This window comes from Muntiacus reevesi, chromosome 11 (genome assembly GCF_963930625.1).
Source record: "Muntiacus reevesi chromosome 11, mMunRee1.1, whole genome shotgun sequence".
Taxonomy (NCBI): domain Eukaryota; kingdom Metazoa; phylum Chordata; class Mammalia; order Artiodactyla; family Cervidae; genus Muntiacus; species Muntiacus reevesi.
Window position 1 is genome coordinate 65,690,210 of NC_089259.1, and position 20,958 is coordinate 65,711,167.

At 40.0% G+C, this 20,958-nt stretch overlaps 1 protein-coding gene across 1 annotated transcript in view; it reads left to right on the forward strand.

Moving 5' to 3' along the window:
• LOC136144144 (ATP-binding cassette sub-family C member 4-like) overlaps nt 1-20,958 on the forward strand; it is a 140,643-nt gene that overhangs the window by 70,408 nt on the left and 49,277 nt on the right. The window contains exons 19-21 of the mRNA XM_065901804.1: nt 223-369; nt 4,123-4,202; nt 18,205-18,355. Coding sequence (XP_065757876.1) covers nt 223-369; nt 4,123-4,202; nt 18,205-18,355 — 378 coding nt within the window. The remainder of the gene's footprint in view (nt 1-222; nt 370-4,122; nt 4,203-18,204; nt 18,356-20,958) is intronic.

Genomic DNA, 20,958 nt, shown 5'->3' on the forward strand with positions numbered 1-20,958 from the left:
TTTATAAATGTATTTTTTGAAAGCATTAAACTCTTAGAGAATCTACTTTATATATATATATGTGTGTGTATGTTTTATTCTGTATTCTAAATATGTAAACCTCTATACAAATTTGGTTTATAGAATAAAATACACAGTATCTTTTTAAACTGCCTGCCATGCTTTAGCATGGTTTGAGAATAAGACAGAGATCTTGTGCTGATTGATGCTTCTTTATTTCAGGGTTAACTGTGTCAACTGTCCTTTTTGGCATCACACGGTCTCTGTTGATATTCTACATCCTTGTTAATTCTTCACAAACTTTGCACAACAAAATGTTGGAGACCATTTTAAGATCTCCGGTATTGTTCTTCAATAGAAATCCAATAGGTAAGTCAGACACCAAATTTTTTAGTGAATATGTCTTGTTAACACATTAAGTGCCTTGTTACATTTTCATGTTTGAAAATAGAAGATACACTTGGAAGAAAATCATTGTGTATGTTTATTCATTTTCTACAAAAAGCTTTACTGATAATTTTTCCTGCCAGAGAAAATCTGAATATAGGAGCATATAAGCTTTTATTCCAATTTATGCATGTGTGTAAAAATACATGAATGTTTACTTTGCAGGATGATTTAGGAGTCCATTTGTTATGTGGCATATGAAACGCCTAACAGATGATGCAAATGTGTTGAAATGTTTTTGGCTAGTTGTTGAAACATTGGCTGTGTTAATAGTGTTAAGCTAACTAGGAAGGATCTTCTTCAAGGAATATCTCTACAGAAGACAGGCTGTGTGTTTCTTTCTTTCATTGTCCATCCATTTCTGGGACCACAGAGCTCTTACATGTGCCCATATTTTGAGTTTTACCTAAATGGTAATGTAAGATTAATTAAAATACAAAGTTGGTGAAATGTAAGCATCCTCTTCAATAAAATCAACCCTCTAGTTTTACAATGGACTTTTGGTTACATTTAAGAGGTCTTGTGGTTTATAGCAGGTGGATTTTCAGTGTTAAGAGTGTCCCTGATGGTTTCCCAGTGGTTGCTTCCTCCACCCTGAGGCCTTCACCTGTCTTGCTTTGTAAGGTAGCCTCCTGACCTGGGTTCCTATGAAGAGTTAGTTCATCAGTGCACATGCCCACTCTGCTCAGTTGGTTAGACTTGTGCTGAGGCCCAGGGGGGCTTTGTTTTTGCAGGTGATGATTGGCAGGACCTGTTGAGCAGGGATGTGACTGGAGGGAGGATGGCAGTAGCCTTGTCCTGGCCACCAACTAGCTGTGTGATCAAGGCCAAAGTAGGTAGATAATACTGGGCAGGCAAATCTCCAGGCAGGATGTTGTCATGGTTATAAGTATGGACCCTGGAGCCAACTTCCTGGGTTCAGTCCTAGTGCTAGTTACTAATAGTAATAGCCAGTTATAGTTAAGTTAATACTTATGGGCTAGTTATTTAATCTCTCTGTGTCTCAATTTTCTTACCTATAAAATGAGGATACTACTCACACACTTACCAATATCTTGACATTGTGGGCATTAAGCAGGTTAATACATTCACAGCACTTAGCACAGGGTCAGTACCTAATGAACCTTAATGAGGATGATGGCATGGTGTCTGGGAACTTCTCTCCTGTGAAATGAGAATAACCACTGCCCTTCCTGTTTCACAAGACTGTTGAGAGGATTAAATAAGACTGTTTAGTGCAGCATCTTGTGCAGATTTATTCAACCCGTATTCTTTAGTTCAGGCACTGTGATGAACACAGGATGGTAAATTGCAGAGGCCCACACAATCTCATCTAATTAAGCTAGAGTGAGGAAGTGATTGGAAGAATCTTTGCTATTACAGCTGTGAAGTCTCTCTACTTTGCCTGTTAAAGTGAAAACTACAGTCATACATTTGGGAGCATCAAGTGGGACTGATGCTCCACTCAGCCTCTGAGTGGTTGTGACCCCTGTTAACCAGGCTCTTGATGACCTGTAGACTTCTCCAGATGCTGATTTATTATTCAAGGAGTTGGAACCAAGTTTAAATCTTTAAGGTCACTAATCCTAGCATGCAGGCATACATAGTGTGTATCTTCTTTCCCCCTCCTGTGTCTATTATCAGAACTTCATTCCTTCAAGAAAATAGAAGCCCAAATAAGCACTGCAAAGATAGGCCCAAAGGTTTAGGGGCATCAGTTATTTCCTCTTTTAGTGGTATATTAAATTGAACTCTTCTCTGTGTTTATTTTCAAAAGTAGAATTTTTAATAGATGATTTATGGCGGTCTTTGTTTCTGGGATGTGATGACATGAAGAGAAAAACCACATAGAGTGGTGTTACTTGTTACCAAGTTCAAGCTCACTCTGCTTGCCTCACAATGCCAGTAAGTCTCATAGATGATGTGTTAAGGCAAAGAATAATGACTTTATCTGGAAACCTGGCAGACCGAGAAGATGACAGACTAATATCTCAAAATAACCATCTTATTGGGGTCTGGATGCCTGGTTCTTTTACAGACATAGGGGAGAGGAGGCAAAGAAGTAAAGTCAAAAGGCCATTTATCTTGCACAATGAGAGGGTATTTTTTCTGCAGCCATTCACAGGTGGTGAGGGTCAGATTGTCTCCTTCTGAGCTGATAAAAACCACTTTAGTTTAACATTCAGGCAGAAGGGCAGGGTTCCCTGACAAAAGCAGTGAATAGCAATGGTCAAAGAAACAGATCCGGCATGGAGTCAGTATTGGCTTATCCCTGCTACAGTTCCTTGTTGTGCACCTCCCCTGTCTGGGGCCAGTGTCCTGTTCTTTCTCATCCCGAGTCTCCTCAGGGTGCACCACCCTTGCAGGGGTAGCTGCAGAGTCCTGATGGCTGCAGCATCCTTTGTTTAATGACGTAACAGGTGACATTTTTAGTTCACACCAGATATTTACCAGAAATTCTCATATTCTATCCTGCAACCTTAAGGATATACTATCATTGTGGATTCTGAGAAGGGAAGTAAAATCAATAAGTGATTCTTGGTCATTTAGTAATATTTCAGTTTTTCTGCCTACATCCCTCTGGTCTTCTTAGATGCTTACTCATAAGCCTGTGCTTGTCACACCTGGTATACTTCTGAAAATAATGGCTTATTACCCCAGTAGTAAACTTACAACTTGGAAATGGCCACAAGCCATAATTTCCCAATATGTGAGCTGCTGTGAGCCATCTGGAGGGAAAAAAAAAGTTGCAGAGAGTTTATAATTATGTTTATTTAACAAGTATCACTTGCCAAAATTAATCTTGATAATTAAAGCAAAATTGGTGTAACAATTAAGATTAACTTAGGTATTTTGCAACTATTTATTTACCAATTTAGCACTTGGAGTAAGTATTAGATGGGATAGATCTAAAGGGAGAGAACAACCCTTCCGGTTACTGCCACAAGATTCCCCCATTGTTTTAGAAATCAGGACTCATTTTCAATTCCCCACCCACTGCCATTTGGTGGTATTTTTGTTGCTCTTTAGGTATCATCTGATTTTGTCTTTCTTTTTACCACTGACATTCGCTTATTTCATATGAATTTGTAATATATTAAATTTGTTGTTATGTTACCACTAAGTCATGTCTGACTCTTTTGTAGTCCCATGGACTGTAGCCTGCCAGGCTCCTCTGTCCATGGGATTTCCCAGGTAACAATACTGGAGTGGGTTGCCATTTCCAACTCCAGGAGATCTTCCTGACCCAGGAATTGAACCCCTGTCTCTTATGTCTCCTGCATTGGCAGGTGGAATATTTACCATGAGCCCCTAGAGAAGCCCAATATATTAAATATTTAATACATGTACTTTTTAAAAAAGATTTATGTATTTATTTTTAGTTGCATGGGTCTTTGTTGCTGCACATTTTGGTAGCTTTTTCTACTGCAGAGCTCAGGCTCTAGGCACATGGACTTCAGTAGTTGTGGTGCACAGGTTTAGTTGCTCTGTGGCATGTGGAATGTTCCTGCACCAGGGATCAAACCCATGTCCCCTGCACTGGGGACACTGTATCACCAGGAAAGTCCCTAAATACATATACTTCAAAAATATTGTTTTGGTTTGTTCGTGAATTATTTCTCTTAAAGCTCCTATCTGAGGAAATGAGTAATTTTTTGTATCCTATTCTTGCAGGAAGAATTTTAAATCGTTTCTTCAAAGACATTGGGCATATGGATGACTTGCTGCCCCTGATATTTCAAGATTTCATCCAGGTAGTGTAGCAGTCCTGCCAGAGTTCTCACAGGGAAGAGCAGAGTGCCTGTTTCTAAAGGATTTTTCACAGGGATTGGAGGTGGGCCTTTCAGCCTGGTGATGTGTCCTGTTATTTTCCATAAGATGCTGTGTTTCTGAGAGAGAGGTGTGGCTGTGATTGGGAGGCTGAGTTAACATGAGTGACACCTGTGGCAGGAGTGGCTACACAGTCACGTCAGGGTTGGTCTGAAGCAGAAACATGCAGGGTAAATGGTTCTCCCTCTGCCTTTCAGTTGTCTGGTGTGGATTCCCTTTACTGTGAGCACATTTCATAACAGAGAGACAATCACTTCTCATGGAAAGATAACCTAGATTAACTAAATTATGCATTGTATTGGGCTTCCCAAGTGGCTCAGTGGTAAAGAATTTACCTGCTAATGCAGGAGATGCAAGAGATGTGGGTTCCATTCCTGGGTTGGGAAGATGCCGTGGAGAATGGAATGATGACCCACTTCAGTATTCTTGCCTAGAAAAATCCCACAGACAGAAGAGCCTGGTGGGCTATAGTCCATGGGGCTGCAAACAGTCGGGCACAACTGAGCATGAGGATGATGCATTGCATTCCCACAGAGAACAATTATTTGCTGCACCATTTTATTTGGATAAAGCCAGGTGTGGTTACTTACAAAGAAAAGATTGGTTAAAAATAAGGTGAAAATAATACTTTAACAAGGACAATGTTGTTTAGTTGCTAAATTGTGTCTGACTCTTTTGTGACACCATGGACTGCAGCCCACCAGGCTTCTCCATCCATGGGATTTCTTAGGGACAGATACTGGAGTGGGTTGCCATTTCCTTGTCCAGGGAATATTCTTGACCCAGAGGTAGACTTGTGTCTCCTGCGTCTCCTGCAGCGTAGGCAGATTCTTAACACTGAGCCATCTGGGAAGTCCAACAAGTTTTTTTTTTTTTTCATTTATTAGTTGGAGGCTAATTACTTTACAATATTGTAGTGGTTTTTGTCATACATTGACATGAGTCAGCCATGGATTTACATGTATTCCCCATCCAGATCCCCCCTCCCACCTCCCTCTCCACCTGATCCCTCTGGGTCTTCCCAGTGCACCAGGCCCGAGCACTTCTCTCATGCACCCAACCTGGGCTGGTGATCTGTTTCACCATAGATAATATACATGTTTCGATGCTGTTCTCTCGAAACATCCCACCCGCGCCAATAGAAAGCAGCTTTGAAGATATGAAGGCTTTTAAGCCAGTAATTCGATTATGGGATCAAAGTCATCTCAGAAAATGTCTTTTGTTTTTGTAGCCAGCATTTCTTTTCACAAGCTGATTGTTCTGTCTTAAGGTGTCTTATTGCCAAATTCAGACTTAAATTTAAGAAAGTAGGGTAAACCACTAGACCATTCAGGTATGATCTAAATCAAATCCTTTACGATTATACAGTGGAAGTGAGAAATAGGTTTAAGGGACTAGATCTGATGGACAGAGTGCCTTATGAACTATGGATGGAGATTTGTAACATTGTACAGGAGATAGGGGTCAAGACCATCTCCAAGAAAAAGAAATGCAAAACAGCAAAATGTCTGAGGAGGCCTGTGAAAAGAAGAGAAGTGAAAAGCAAAGAAGAAAAGAAAAGATATACCCATCTGAATGCAGAGTTCCAAAAAGTAGCAAGGGGAGATCCGAAAGCCTTCCTCAGTGATCATTGCAAAGAAATAGAGGAAAACAATAGAATGGGAAAGACTAGAAATCTCTTCAAGAAAATTGGAGATACCAAGGGAACATTTCATGCAAAGATGGGCTCAATAAAGGACAGAAATGGTAGGGACCTAAAAGAAGCAGAAGACATTAATGAGAGGTGGCAAGAATACACTGAAGAACTGTACAAAAAAGATTTTCACAACCCAGATAATCACGATGGTGTGATCACTCACCTAGAGCTAGACATTCTGGAATGTGAAGTCAAGTGGACCTTAGAAAGCATCACTACGAACAAAGCTAGTGGAGGTGATGGAATTCCAGTTGAGCTATTTCAGATGCTAAAAGATGATGCTGTCAAAGTGCTGCACTCAATATGCCAGCAAATTTGGAAAACTCAGCAGTGGCCACAGGACTGGAAAAGATCAGTTTTCATTCCAATCCCAAAGAAAGTCAATGCCAAAGAATGCTCAAACTGCCGCACAATTGCAATCATCTCACATGCTAGTAAAGTAATGCTCAAAAGTCTCCAAGTCAGGCTTCAATAATACGTAAACCATGAACTTCCAGATATTCAAGCTGGTTTTAGAAAAGGCAGAGGAACCAGAGATCAAATTGCCAATATCCGTTAGATCATCAAAAAAGCAAGAGAGTTCCAGGAAAACATCTATTTCTGCTTTATTGACTGTGCCAAAGCCTTTGATTGTGTGGATCACAATAAACTGTGGAAAATTCTGAAAGAGATGGGCATACCAGACCACCTGACCTGCCTCTTGAGAAACCTGTATGCAGGTCAGGAAGCAACAGTTAGAACTGGACATGGAACAAAAGACTGATTCCAAACATAAAAGGGAGTGCGTCAAGGCTGTATACTGTCACCCTGCTTGTTTAACTTATATGCAGAGTACATCATGAGAAATGCTGGGCTGGATGAAGCACAAGCTGGAATCAAGATTGCTGGGAGAAATATCAATAACCTCATATATGCAGATGACACCACCCTTTTGGGAAAAAGCGAAGAAGAACTAAAGAGCCTCTTGATGAAAGTGAAAGAGGAAACTGAAAAAGTTGACTTAAAGCTCACCATTCCAGAAAACTAAGATCATGGCATCCAGTGCCATCCCTTCATGGGAAATAGATGGGGAAACAGTGGAAAGAGTGGCAGACTTTAATTTTTTAGGCTGCAAAATCACTGCAGATTCTGAGTGCAGCCATGAAATTAAAAGAAAGCTTACTCCTCAGAAGGAAAGTTATGACCAACCTAGACAGCATAATAAAAAGCAGAGACATTACTTTGCCAGAAAAGGTCCATCTTCAAGGCTATGGTTTTTTTAGTAGTCATGTGTAGATGTGAGAGTTGGACTGTGAAGAAAGCTGAGTGCTGAAGAGTTGATGCTTTTGAACTGTGGTGTTGGAGAAGACTCTTGAGAGTCCCTTGGACTGCAACGAGATCCAACCAGTCCATCCTAAAGGAAATCAGTCTTGAATATTCATTGGAAGGACTGGTGTTGAAGCTGAAACTCCATTACTTTGGCCACCTGATGCAAAGAGCTGACTCCTGGTACAGGAGGTGGACAGAGCTTCTAGGAGGTAACCTTTGATCCCAGATGAGAGGGAAAGGCCGGTGCGGATGGTAGGGCAGAAGGTGTTGGTGGAAGCCAAGTTCCTGTGTGGGACCCAGTCTTTCTCTCTATCACCAGCTGACGGGGGTAAGGAAAGGGGCTGGAAGGTCCTTGTTCAGCTGTGTAAGCGTACCTGTGTTCAAACTCATTTTTGATGATTTTGCTTATCCTTGTTGTATTTGATAAACCTTAGAAGATTCTTGATCATTTTTATTTTTATTACTTCTAAAGTGTTTATTCCATATACTTTCCATCATCTAATTTCTTCTCACTCCCTTAAATGAAACTTCAGACAATTTATTTAATATTTTGTGATAGTGATGCCAAATATGGCTAAGGAAAACCCTGGATTCTGTGTAGTGGTCCACACTTCAGGACAGCCCACCCCCTCAGATGATATCACTCAAAGACCACATCCCAACAGAGCAATGAACATGAATTTGTGCACTATCCTGTACATTGACTCTCACAGCTACCAGCCTGTTCAGTCACATTATATGCGTCATTGAGGAAATTGGAGCTGTTCACCATTTCAAAGGATGCAGGAAAGGGCATTAAAAAAATCAGTTTGTGTGGTGTGATTGCACCTGATAATGATTCATGATGCCAACAGCTTTGAAGTGTGTCAGTGCAGAGCCCCGCAGTCTCCCTTTCCAAGCCTCTGTCCGAGCTCTCCCTTTTATCTTCTCCACCCCACAAAGCCACACTCTCCTTTCTGTAAAATGGAGAACTAATACCCACTTCCTAAGTTTGTTGGAAAGATAAAATGAAATTCACTTGAATATTATTTTTTTGCATAACATCTAAATGCATGTTGAGCACTAAGTAACTATTTAAAAAATACCACATGTGTGTTTTAGGTAAGAGAAGTAGTTTGAAGACTGTGGTATTTGTTGTTGTTCAGTTGCTAAGTCATATTTGACTCTTTGTGACCCCATGAGCACAAAGCACACCAGGCCTTCCTGTCCCTCACTAGCTCCTGGAGTTTGCCCAAGTTCATGTCCATTGAATCAGTGATGTCATCCAGCCATCTCATTCTCTGCCACCCTCTTCTCCTTTTGCCTTTGGCAAAGTGGCATTATGTTGCATTAAAGTGTTGTCAGAGACAGTCTCAAGGCCCATAAATGTCATCTCATGAATTTGTACCACAGAGATACTAGATTTGTAATCCTTGAAGATTTTGATGGACACTTTCTTATATAGACTCACAAAATAAAAATCAGTTGTTTCAAGATAGACCACTGAGCATTAAATATTTCAGAGTCATGTAATTTTCATACAATTTCCCAAAGTCCCAAATAACACTGAGTAAGAAGTCTCAATTATGTATAATTCTTGTCATTGAAATCATCACCTCCAAGGAGTCTTCCTACTGCTAAAACAAGTGAAAATGAAGGTGAGATGAGGAAGTTAGGTTTAGGCATTTTAATTTTCCAAAAAAAAAAAAAAGTTTGGAACTGCTCTGAGCGTGTGACCTACTCACAACTGCTCTCAGCAAGATACTGTAATTTATTGAGGAAAACTGAGTTGCAAAGTGCTTATTCCCCACACATCCCTCATTCAGGGGAAAAAAAAACCCAAAAAAGCAGCAGCTTGGCAGAGCTGAACTGAGTCTTCATGTCCTTTCATAAACACAAAAGGCTAATCCTGAGGGCACTTGAGTCACCAAGCCGGCTGTGGTGGGACCACCAAGGACCATATCATTCCCTTCTCAGCACACACAGAACCCACTGACTGTAGTTTTATGAAGTGAAAACGCCCAAGAAAAACAAAATGTGAAGGAGAAGTCCTCAGTCATTTCTTTCCAGAGAGGGGAGCACAAAAGAACAGGCCAGTGCATCTGGATATTGAGAACGAAGCCTGAGACTCAGTGTAATAGGTTATTATGAGTCACTTGCTTTTATAAAAGCAAAGAGTGCAACTGCCTTTACTTGTCTCAGCATCACTGACCCTTGCATCTCATTGTGTAGAGATGTCAGGGAAAGTGTGTAGAGAGTATTCCAGTCTCTCCCACTGAATAATGAGTTAGTCATTTTGAGATTTCTGTGGTGTGTTGATCCCTTCCCCAAACCTTTCCTCAAATCCCCCTTGGGGATGTTTGTTTTTAATATATATTTAATATTAGTCCTTTGTGGATATTTTCTTCCAGTTAGTGGCTTGCCATTTATATCCTTAGTGGAGATAAAGGTTTAATTTTGATGAAGTCTAATGTTTTTTTTTTTTTTTAATTTTATTTTATTAGTTGGAGGCTAATTACTTCACAACATTTCAGTGGGTTTTGTCATACATTGACATGAATCAGCCATAGAGTTACACGTATTCCCCATCCCAATCCCCCCTCTCACCTCCCTCTCCACCCGACTCCCCTGGGTCCTCCCAGTGCACCAGGCCCGAGCACTTGTCTCATGCATCCCACCTGGGCTGGTGATCTGTTTCACCATAGATAATATACATGCTGTTCTTTCGAAATATCCCACCCTCACCTTCTCCCACAGAATTCAAAAGTCTGTTCTGTACTTCTGTGTCTCTTTTTCTGTTTTGCATATAGGGTTATCGTTACCATCTTTCTAAATTCCACATATAATGTTTACCTTTTTTTTCCTTTTGTAGTTGATATTTTTGTATCCTAAGAAATCTTTACATATCCTTAGGAATGTGAAGATACTTTGCTATGTTCTACCTTTTTAGTTATTGATGTATCTTGCACTCATTTTTATATGTGAGAGAGTAATTAGTGGTTGAGTTTTATTTTTTCCAATTATTCTGGACACATTTGTTAAAGACTTTTATGCATTGGATTAAGGAAAGCTGCATCTGTATAATTTATTTTTTTACTCAATAGTTGCAATTTATGCCAATATTTTGATCCTTATACCAATACTATATTCTTAGTTACTATACATTTTAATAAGAGAGGAAACCCATAGTTTAAATTGCCTAACTTTGTGCTTTTTTGTCAAAGTTGCTTTGATCATTCTGGATTCTTTACTTTTATGTGTAAATTTTAGAAGCCTTTCAATTTGTTTTTAAATAAAAGCCTGAAATTTTTATTAATATTTCCTTTTAGCTATAGAATATTTGAGAAGTCTGAGTCTTAACAGTGTTGGATCTGCAATTACTAATATGTGTCTCTCTCTGCTTATTTAGGTCTTCTGTAATTTTAGAAATATTTTGTAATTTTTAGTATAGACATCTTACACTTCTCTGGTTAAATTTATTCATGCATATCTGCTTTTTCATAGTATTATTGGATTGTTTTCTTATTTATTCATTTGTTTTGGATGCACTGGGCCTTCTTTGCTATGTGTGGGCTTTCTCTATTTGCTGTGAGAGGAGGTGACTAGTTGCTGTGGATGGACTTCTCATTTTGGTGGCTTTTCCTGTTGCAGAGCATGGGCATGGGCATGGATGCATGGGTTTCAGTAGTTATGGCATGTGGGCTCGGTAGGTGCAGCAGTCTGGTTCTAGAGCCTGGGCTCAGTAGTTGTGGCACATGGGCTTAGCTGCTCTGCACATGTAGATTCTTCCCAAACCAGGGATCGAACTCATGTTCCCTGCATTGGCAGGTGGATTCTAAACCACTTGGACCACTAGGGAAGTCTTGTTTCTGATACCATTAATCACTTGTTTGTTGCTAGTCTATAGAAATATAGTTGATTTATTTGTGAATTAACTTTGCATTGCCTGGAGTCAATAGCGGTATGTTTTTTATTTTTTTTTTAATTTTATAGGATTTTGTCCATATGCAATCATGTCAGCTGTAAATAGTAAGAGTTTTGTATCTTCATTTCCAATATTTATGACTTTTGTTTCCTTTTCTTGACTTGTGACTAGAGATTCCCGTTAGTGTTAAAGAGAATTGGTTAGATTAGATAACCTTGTATTCTTAGGGCAAAATCTTTCAGTAATTTTTTATTACAAATAATATTAATTGCAATTTTTAAGGTAGATATCTGTTATCAGATTGAAAATGTTTCTTTTAATTCCTCAATTGCCAAGAATTTTACTTTTTTTAAAACATGAAAAATAGGTATTGAATTTTAACAAATATTTCTTCTACATCTCTTCAACTGGTCATATGATTATTTATCTTTACTCTTTTAATGTGAATTATAGTGATTGGTATTTGAAAGTTAAACTTAACATTCCTGGTAAAGACTTTACTTGGTCATAATGCAGCATCTTTTTTATGTATTGATGTATGTAGTTTGTCAAGAATTTTTGTACCTGTTGTTCATGAAGGATATTGGTCTATAATTTGCTTTTCTTAAAATATCAACATATTTTCTTAAAATATGTCAACTTTTGTTATCTGAAGTATGTCAGTCAGTTCAGTTGCTCAGTTATGTCTGACTTTTTGTGACCCCATGGGACTGCAGCACACCAGGCTTCTCTGTCCATCACCAACTCTCAGAGCTTACTCAAACTCATGTCCATCGAGTCAGTGATGCTATCCAACCATCTCATCCTCTGTCATCCCCTTCTCCTCCTGCCTTCAATCTTTCCCAGCATCAGGGTTTTTTTCCAGTGAGTCAGTTCTTCGCATCAAGTGGTCAAAGTATTGGAGCTTCAGCTTCAGCATCAGTCCTGCCAATTAATATTCAGGACTGATTTCCTTTAGGATGGACTAGTTGGATCTCCTTGCAGTCCAAGGGGCTCACAAGAGTCTTCTCCAACACCACATTTCAAAAGCATCAATTCTTATGCATCCTCATGAAAATACATAGAAAATACTTCCATTTTTAATGGTCAGTTTAATGTCAGCTTGACCAGACTACATTCCTCAGTTATTCATTCAAAAGGTGATCTGTGCATTGCTCTGTAGGTATTTTGTAGATGTGATTGAAATCCATAATCAGTTGATTTTGAGTAGGGACAAAGCCTCCCTGAAGTAAAAAGAAATTCTGCTTGTAGAGAACAGTATCAGCTCCTGCCCAAGGGTTCTAGCCTGTCCTTTGTAACAGGTGACCCTGAGAATTTTGGACTTACCCAGTCAAGTTAGATTGTGGAATATTATCTTTTTTATATTGCTAGATTCAGTTAATTGGTATGTTGTTTAATATTCCAAGACAGTTTGGTTTGCAATTTTTCTTTTAATGTCTTTACCTGGTTTTTATGTCATGATAATGCTGGACCCTGGAAAAGTACCCTGGAAAAGTTTGGTAAAACTTTTCTGCACAATGTTCTTGTGAAGCCCTCTGGACTTACAGTCTTTTCTTTGAGAAATTTAAAAATTATGTATTCAGGGAATTCCCTGGTGGTCCAGTGGTCACGACTTGGTGCTTTCACTGCTATGGGTCTGGGTTCGATTGCTGGTAGGAAGACTAAGATCCCACAAGCTGCACAGTATGGCCAAAACAATAAAATAAAATTTAAAAAAGGATTCAAATCCTTAAATCAATATGCAGTTATTCAGATTTTCTATGTCATTATGTTAGTTTTGTATGTCATTTTTAAAAGACATTTATCCTTTACATTAAAATTTAAAAATTTATCTGCACAATGTTTATTATATTCTCTTTGTAATGCTTATGGTATCTTTTATATTAAAATGAAAGCTAAAGTGTTAGTTCCTCAGTCATGTCCTACTCTTTCTAACCCCATGGACTGTAACCTGTCAGGCTCCTCTGTCCATGGGATTCTCCAGGCAAGAATATTGGTGTAGGTTGCCATTTCCTTTTCCAGGAGCTCTTCCTAACCCAGGGATCAAACCTAGATCTCCCCTATTGCAAGCAGATTTTTTACAGTCTGAGCCACCAGGAAAGCCCAATCCTTTGTGTTATCCTCTTTTAATTTTTGTGAATTGTAAATTTTCTCTTTTTTCTTTTCTTTTGCATTTTGTGATGATTTCAAAGAACCATGCTTTGTGTTTGTTGATTTTTCTGCTTAGAAGTTAGTTTTCTTTTTCATTTAGGTCTTTTGTCATTTAGTTGCTCAATTATGCCTGACTTTTTGTGACCTCGTGGCCTGCAGCATGCCAGGCTTGCCTGTCCTTCACTATCTCCCAGAGTTTGTTCAAACTCAGGCCCATTGAGTTGATGATGCCATCCAACCATCTCATCCTCAGTCGTTCCCTTCTCTTCCTGCCCTCAATCTTTCCCAGCATCAGGGTGTTTTCCAGTGAGTCAGCCCTTCACATCAGGTGGCCAAAGTATTGGAGCTTCAGCATCCGATCTTTCCAGTGAATAATCAGTGTTGATTTCCTTTGGAATTGACTGGTTTGATCTCCTTGCTATTCCAGGGGCTCTCAAGAGTCTATTTTTTTTTTCTTATTTTCATTCTTCTACATACTTTAATAGCTGTTTTTGTCTTTTATTGATAAGTTGGGTTTCAAAGCCCTTGATTTTTATCTTTTTAAAGACTTTTTTCTTTTTTGAAAATTATTTTAATTTTATTGGAATATGGTTGATTTACAGTGGTGTGTTTATTTCAGATGTACAGCAAAGTGATTTAGTTATACATGTACATATATTCATTCTTCTTTAGATTCTTTTCTCATATAGGTTATCACAGAATGTTGAGTAGATTTCCCTGTGATATACTTTTATAGTGCTCTTCCTTTTAAAGTGTACCTTGTTAAATTATCAAATAAGAGGACTCCAGACTTAAATTTTGTATTAACATTGAACCCTGACAAAAGTGGAAAGGAAACTATTGATCAATGAGATACACTGAAGGAAGAGATACAACATGTTTCCCTAAAGCTTCCTGTTGTGCTGGTTAATAAAGTGTGACCCAAACCCCACCATTCACTTTTCAGTGGAGTTAGCTGTGACTCTCAGTTGAGAGTGAATTGAAGGATACCCAGGTCCCAGAGCTGATGTGTTTGTGAAAAGATCCAAGGCAGGCAAATGAAGGGATGAAGAATGTGATTAATGTATCCCAAGCAAAGGCCAGGTTTAGAAAAGCTTAGTCTTAGGGTTTGTACTTGTGTGTGTATGCGTGTTAGTCACTCAGTTGTGTCCGACTCTTTGCAATCTCATGGACTGCAGACTGCCAGCCTCCTCTGTCCATGGAATTCTCTAGGCAAGAATAATGGAGTGGGATGTCATTCTCTTTTCCAGGGGATCTTCCTGACCCAGGGATTGAACCCTGGTCTTCCTGCATTGCAGGCAGATTCTTTACCATCTGAATCACCAGAGAAGCCCAGGGTTTGTATAGATCTCATCATATAGCTAAGACTCACCAATGTTTTATAATGTCCTGATTTAACAGAGTTAAATGAGTTGGGTGATATCAAAGGAAACAGAGGTGATGAAGGAGGGATCTGAGAACCAGAGTTGATTTTTAAACTTCCTGAGATGTGCAAGCTACTGTATCTGCTTACATGAAGACTCAGCACTGACCCTTGGTTAGTGTTAAGCTTGTGTGCTTAGTCGCTCAGTCATGTCCAACTCTTTACAACCTCATGGACTGTAGCCTGCCAGGTTCCTGTGTCCCTGGGTATTCTGCAGGCAAGAATACTGGAGAGGGTTGCCATGCCCTCCTCCAGGGGATCTTCTCATCCCAGGGATCAAACGCAGGTCTCCCGCATTGCAGGCAGATTCTTTACCATCTGAGCCACCAGAGAAGCCCTATCTCAGCACAATATTGAGTTAATGGAATTTCTCCTTCGGGTATGGATTGTCATTCTCAGCCAACTGAAGAATTTTTCTGAATTGTGAAAAATCACCATTTTCTCTCAAGTGAAAGATTTCATCTAAGAATTTTTTAATTTATGTGGATTCATAGACTTTGGATAGAATTTCCCAAATGGTGCAGTCCAAATGGGAAATATATAAAAATAATGATTCTCCTTATCTGGGGAGTCGCAAGACTTGGGTCACTTGCTTCTGGGTCAATATGCTTCTTTCTATATACCCGTCACTGTCTCTGTTCCATAGTGTGACAGAGGTGCAGAAGCACAGGTCATGGTGCTGTGGTCTGTCAGATGGGCCTGGAATCCAACCAGCTGGGGGTAATTGTGTGTGTAGCTTGAATTGGGCTTTTTGGAATTCCTGGGAATTAGAAGAAAGAAATGAGGTTGGCTTTAAGGTAGGGATTTATTGTGTGTTTATTGTACACTAAAATCTTTTGTTTCCTTCTTCAGATGTTGACTCTTTGCTTAGATACTATTTTCATCTTCTTCAAACTTCTATTAAGGGTTTGAGATGGTTGGCAATAAAAGATTCACAAATGTATATACATATAAAAGTAAAAGTGCTCAGTCATGTTCAACTCTTTGGAACCCCATGGACTTTAGCCTTACCAGGCTCCTCTGTCCATGGAATTTTCCAGGCAGGAATACTAAAGCGGGTTTCCTGTCCCTTCTCCAGGGGATCTTCCAAACCTAGGGATCAAACCTGGGTCTCCTGCATTACAGAAAGATTCTTTACCATCTGAGCCACTTGGGAAACCAATATGGGGGGTGTGTGTGTGTATATGTGTGTATAATAAAGCTGTTGGAGACATCCTCTTTGAATTGCTTTAGAATTTAGGTCCATGAAATTTGAACCTAACTCCAGAGTTTCTGAGACCATTAGTAATGGGTCTTCATTGGGTACCTAAGGAAAAAGCATTGGCACAGCTTCCATGGAGCCCTTCATTTTGATCTTACCTCTGCTTCCTAGGTTACCTGTCAGGCTGGGTTAGTCATAAAAGGCCCTCACCTGGAATGATTTAGTCGCTCAGTCTTGTCTGACTCTCTTTGACCCTATGGACTCTAGCCTGCCAGGTTCCTCTGTTCCAGGCAAGAATACTGGAGTGGGTTGCCATTTCCTTCTCCAGGGGAACTTCCTGACCCAGGGATCAAATCTGTGTATCCTGCATAGCAGTCAGATTCTTTAATGACTGATCCACTGGAGAAGTCACCGGGGGAGACCCAGATTATTGAAATGGATGAATGTTGTTCATCAAATGGTACAAGTCTGCTAAAACCCAGTAATTTGGATTTTTTAATAATTAACATTTTAGTAGGTTTTTTTTTTTTTTTTTAACACAAACAACAATGGCAAGCCAAGTGACCTAAAGGCTAGACATAGAAGATGTTGGAAGGACTCCTCCCCATGAACATGAAGGTTGTAGCCTGGTTGGATGTATAGTCAAGTCAGTGGCTATAAGAAATTGTTTTCTAATAGGTCTAATAGGAGGGAGGTCAGATAGCCCTATTTTTCTCCACTTATGATTAGCATTTATTCCTTCAGGACTCCATCCTCTTCACTTTGAGTTTTCTTGTGATACCACGGCAGAGACAGGGAAGAACAGGAAAAGCACATGTGTCTCCATCCCAATCATGCAGTTTGCTCCCCAAGGGCTCCTGGCCACAGAGTCACAGTTCTGGTTGGTTGTTCCTCCTGCCTCCAGCTGTGGCTCTGAGATTCCCTGAGTACAAACTGCTCCTCTCTTTCTCCAGGATAAGCAGTACCTTTCTGGGAAACTTTAGGACAACCACCCACTCTCCCAACCTCATATTTCTTATCTGTAAAGAACAACCAGTGTTAACTCAGACAAGCTTCTCAATCTTCTCATCCCAGCTCCATTTTGGTCAAAATTTCAATCAGCTATGATTACTGCCTGCAAATCATTCATGCCATTCATTCTGTTTGTTAAACAAGCCTGTAAAATCAGTCATGAGTCTTAGAATTGTTTAAAAATATTCAGGTATTCTTTCCTGTGTTTCCCCAGCACCCTGTGCAGATCACCATGGATTTGTATCCACCTGAGATCATAAACATCAGAGGCCTTGGCCCAGACTGGGTGAATCTTCGAGTCCCTACCACCTCACCCCACTTTCATAGCAGGCAGACACTAAATGTTGATTGCATTCTTATTGCCTGATGCTGTCCTCCAGGGTATCATGCTTTTCCTGATAAAGATGGATGCTTAAATCAGCATCAACCAACGATTTTGTTTTCTATTCTACCTGCTGTCTTTTTTAGACCAAGATCATTTCCCAAGAGAATATCATCTCGGGGGATAATGTGATGATTACGAGAATGTTCATGGAACTCAGTACAGAGCCTTACGTACAGTACATACATTGTAAATGGAATCTGGTGTTATTATAATTATTAACCTTTGGAATGGGCATTTTAAGTACTTGGTATAATGATAGAAAGATGGCTGTAAGTTGTAGGCAAGCTTAAATACGTAATCAAGGCTCATGACATGGGCTTCCCAGCTTCGTGACTTAGGCTTTTCGGTCTCCATCAAGTTGCTTTTCCTCTCCCTGTGCCTCACTGTCTCCATTTGTAAGATTAGATAATACTGATACTAGATATGTTACACTGAATTTGTAATTGACCACTTCTTTATCCCTACATGTATAGCTGAGGTGTCTGGATTCCTCATCTGTGATATATGCTCACTCATCTCTCTAGTAACACCTGCTGACTCCTGATGGATTGAGATGCAGCTCCTACTCTCTGAGCCTCAAATAGTCTCATCTGTTAAAAATAGTAATGCCTGCTCAAAGGGGTACTGAGTGTGTCACAAGAGCTGATACCTAGAAGGTTCTTATCATAGTGTTTGGTACAGGCAATAAACATCATGAGGACCACCTATAATTTAATTTTTTGGAACGAAAAGTATTCCCCCTGTTTCAACAAGTTTCAAGGAAAGGAGTTTAATCCTAACAAATCAATAAAATTTATCTTTGAAAAGTATCCTCGACATGAAGGCCTCTATATTTTCACTATTTCAGACATTTCTACTTGTGATTGGTGTGGTGGTCGTGATGGTGGCTACAATTCCTTGGACTGCTATACCTGTGATTCCCCTTGGCATCATTTTCTTTTTTCTTCAGCGATACTTCTTAGAGACGTCACGAGATGTGAAACGCCTAGAATGTACAAGTGAGTACCAGGGCTCTCAGGTTGGGAGGGCAGTGCAGTCTGTCTTCCATTCATACTGCAATTAACCAGACCCCTGAAATTCTGCAGACTGTTCTGTGGAAATTCTCACTGTTAATATTAGGTGATTGAAAGTTGGCCTGTGAGAGTAGGTTTGACCCTTAAGGCAAATGGAGCTGGCGGCGGGTCAGCTGCACTTTGCATTTTAGCCCAAGGAGGACGGATGTGAGCACCATGAGGACAGGGACCATTTCTGTCTTGATCAAAACATATTTCATAACACAGAGTATCCACTCTATTAATACTATTCTTGAAAGTATTTCATTATGTTGGAACTATTGTAGAAGGAAAATAGAGAATTTTTCTTCAAAAGGAAGCTGAATGCTGAAAAATTGATGCTTTTGAACTGTGGTGTTGGAGAAGACTCTTGAGAGTCCCTTGGATGGCAAAGAAATCCAACCAGTCTATCCTAAAGGAGATCAGTCCTGGGTGTTCATTGGAAGGACTGATGTTGAAGCTGAGACTCCCATACTTTGGCCACCTAATACGAAGAGCTGACTCATTGGAAAAGACCCTGATGCTGGGAAAGCTTGAAGGCAGGAGGAGAAGTGTACAACAGAGGATGAGATGCTTGGATGGCATCACTGACTCAATGGACATGAGTTTGGGTAAACTCTGGGAGTTGGTGATAGACAGGGAAGCCTGGCGTGCTGCAGTCCATGGTGTTGCAAAGAGTTGGACATGACTGAGTGACTGAACTGAACTGAACTGAAAGTTACCAGAAATGACAAGGAAAGGAAAAGATTCGGAAAAGGAAAGGAGACCTCAGGAAATATATGTCAGGAGTGATATATTTGAAAAATACATCTTTCACATGTTCTAGTAAGTGCAGTTGTTATAAGTATTGAAAAGATGTGTGTTAGTCACTCAGTCATGTCCGACTCTTTGCGACCACATGGACTGTAGCCCACCAGGCTCTTCTGTCCATGGAATTCCCCAGGCAAGAGTACTGGAGTGGGTAGCTGTTCCCTTCTCCAGATAATCTTCCTGACCCAGAGATTGAACCCAGGTCTCTGGTATCGCTGGTGGACTCTTTAATGTTTAAGCCAGGGAAGCCCTACTTAGAAGATCAGCCCTGTTATTTTCAGGTTTGCTCTTTGTCATTGTCAGGATTTGGGGTGACACCACACTGTGTACCCCTTTTTCAAAGCTATTCATATAAATGATGCTGAAAATAATCCCCTAGGAGAACTCAGGAGGGGGATCTGTTCAGTATGCATTTATTTGATTACTCCATTCACCTTCCTAGTTTTAGAATAATGGGGAACAGAGACGTCCCTGTCCCTGGTGGTCCTGGGGTAAGACTCTGTCCTTCCACAGCAGAGGCCACCACTTCAGTTCCTGTTTGGGAAACTAGATCCTGCAAGGTGCAGCAAAAAAACAGAATAATGGGGAACACATTTTATGATTAATTAGTCTATTCTACAGGTAATCACAGATGATGAAATAACCAAATTTCTCTCTTATTAATGTACACATTTCATCAATATTAAAATAAAAATAAGGAAAATAGATTGTTATATATTTTTAAAAGTTATAAAAACAATAGCCAAAAAGTAAGGAGAGAATATGTTTGCATCGGAGACCTCAACCATGAATAAAGTTTGCAAATTAACACCAACTTAACCTTCTAGAAACCAAGCCAAGAATGGACGCATAAGGAGTCTCATGCTTCTCTGTATCTACTAAGTGGAAAAAAATCTCAGTTCATCCAGTCAGAGGAGGTTTTTTATTGTAGCATTTGTATGTTTTATTTTTAATAATAAACACGTGAGGTACTTACCTTTATCTGCAAAAAGGATAGTGATCATCAGTTTCATAAAATCTGTAGAAGACATTTTCAGTCATCAAGAGAAGCAGCTAACCTCCTGTGAGGTCGAGTTTGGTAAGGTGTTTGGATGGATGGGAGCAGTAGAGTCCAGGTATATGTGACTTTCTACCTGTATGACTCAGTAGGATGGTAGGGCCTGGGGAGGCAGAAGAGGAAGTGATTAGCTCCATCCAGTCTTCTGTGTAGACAGGGCTTCAGACATTTTATGGTTTGAGGCCACTCATGAAATGGAGTCATTCAACAGTCTTGTTGCAAAGCAGGCCTCTGTCACACTGAGAGAGGGATTGTTCCAGAAAGAATATTTGACAGAATTTTTGCCTGGGAAAGGGCCATTTTCCATTCATATGGTAGTGGAGAGAAGGGCTCCTTCTGAGGCTTTTGTCAAGAAGCAGTACAGGATTTTCTCAATATTTGATCTGGAGAGTCTGAGAACTTTGGCACTATCACTGTGGAATATTTGGATTTTTTGTACCCAGTAGGCTGAAACAAGTTAGACAATACATTTAATCCAGGTACCCCGTCCTGCACACCTCAGATAACCACATGCAATGGCCAGTTGACTAGAATGTTTATGTTCTCTCTCTGGGTGGTGGTGGTGGTTGTGTTCAGTCCCTCAGTCATGTCCGACTCTTTGACCCCATGGACTGAATGCAGCACGCCAGGCTTCCCTGTCCTTCACCATCTCCCAGAGTTTGCTCAAACTCGTGTCCATTGA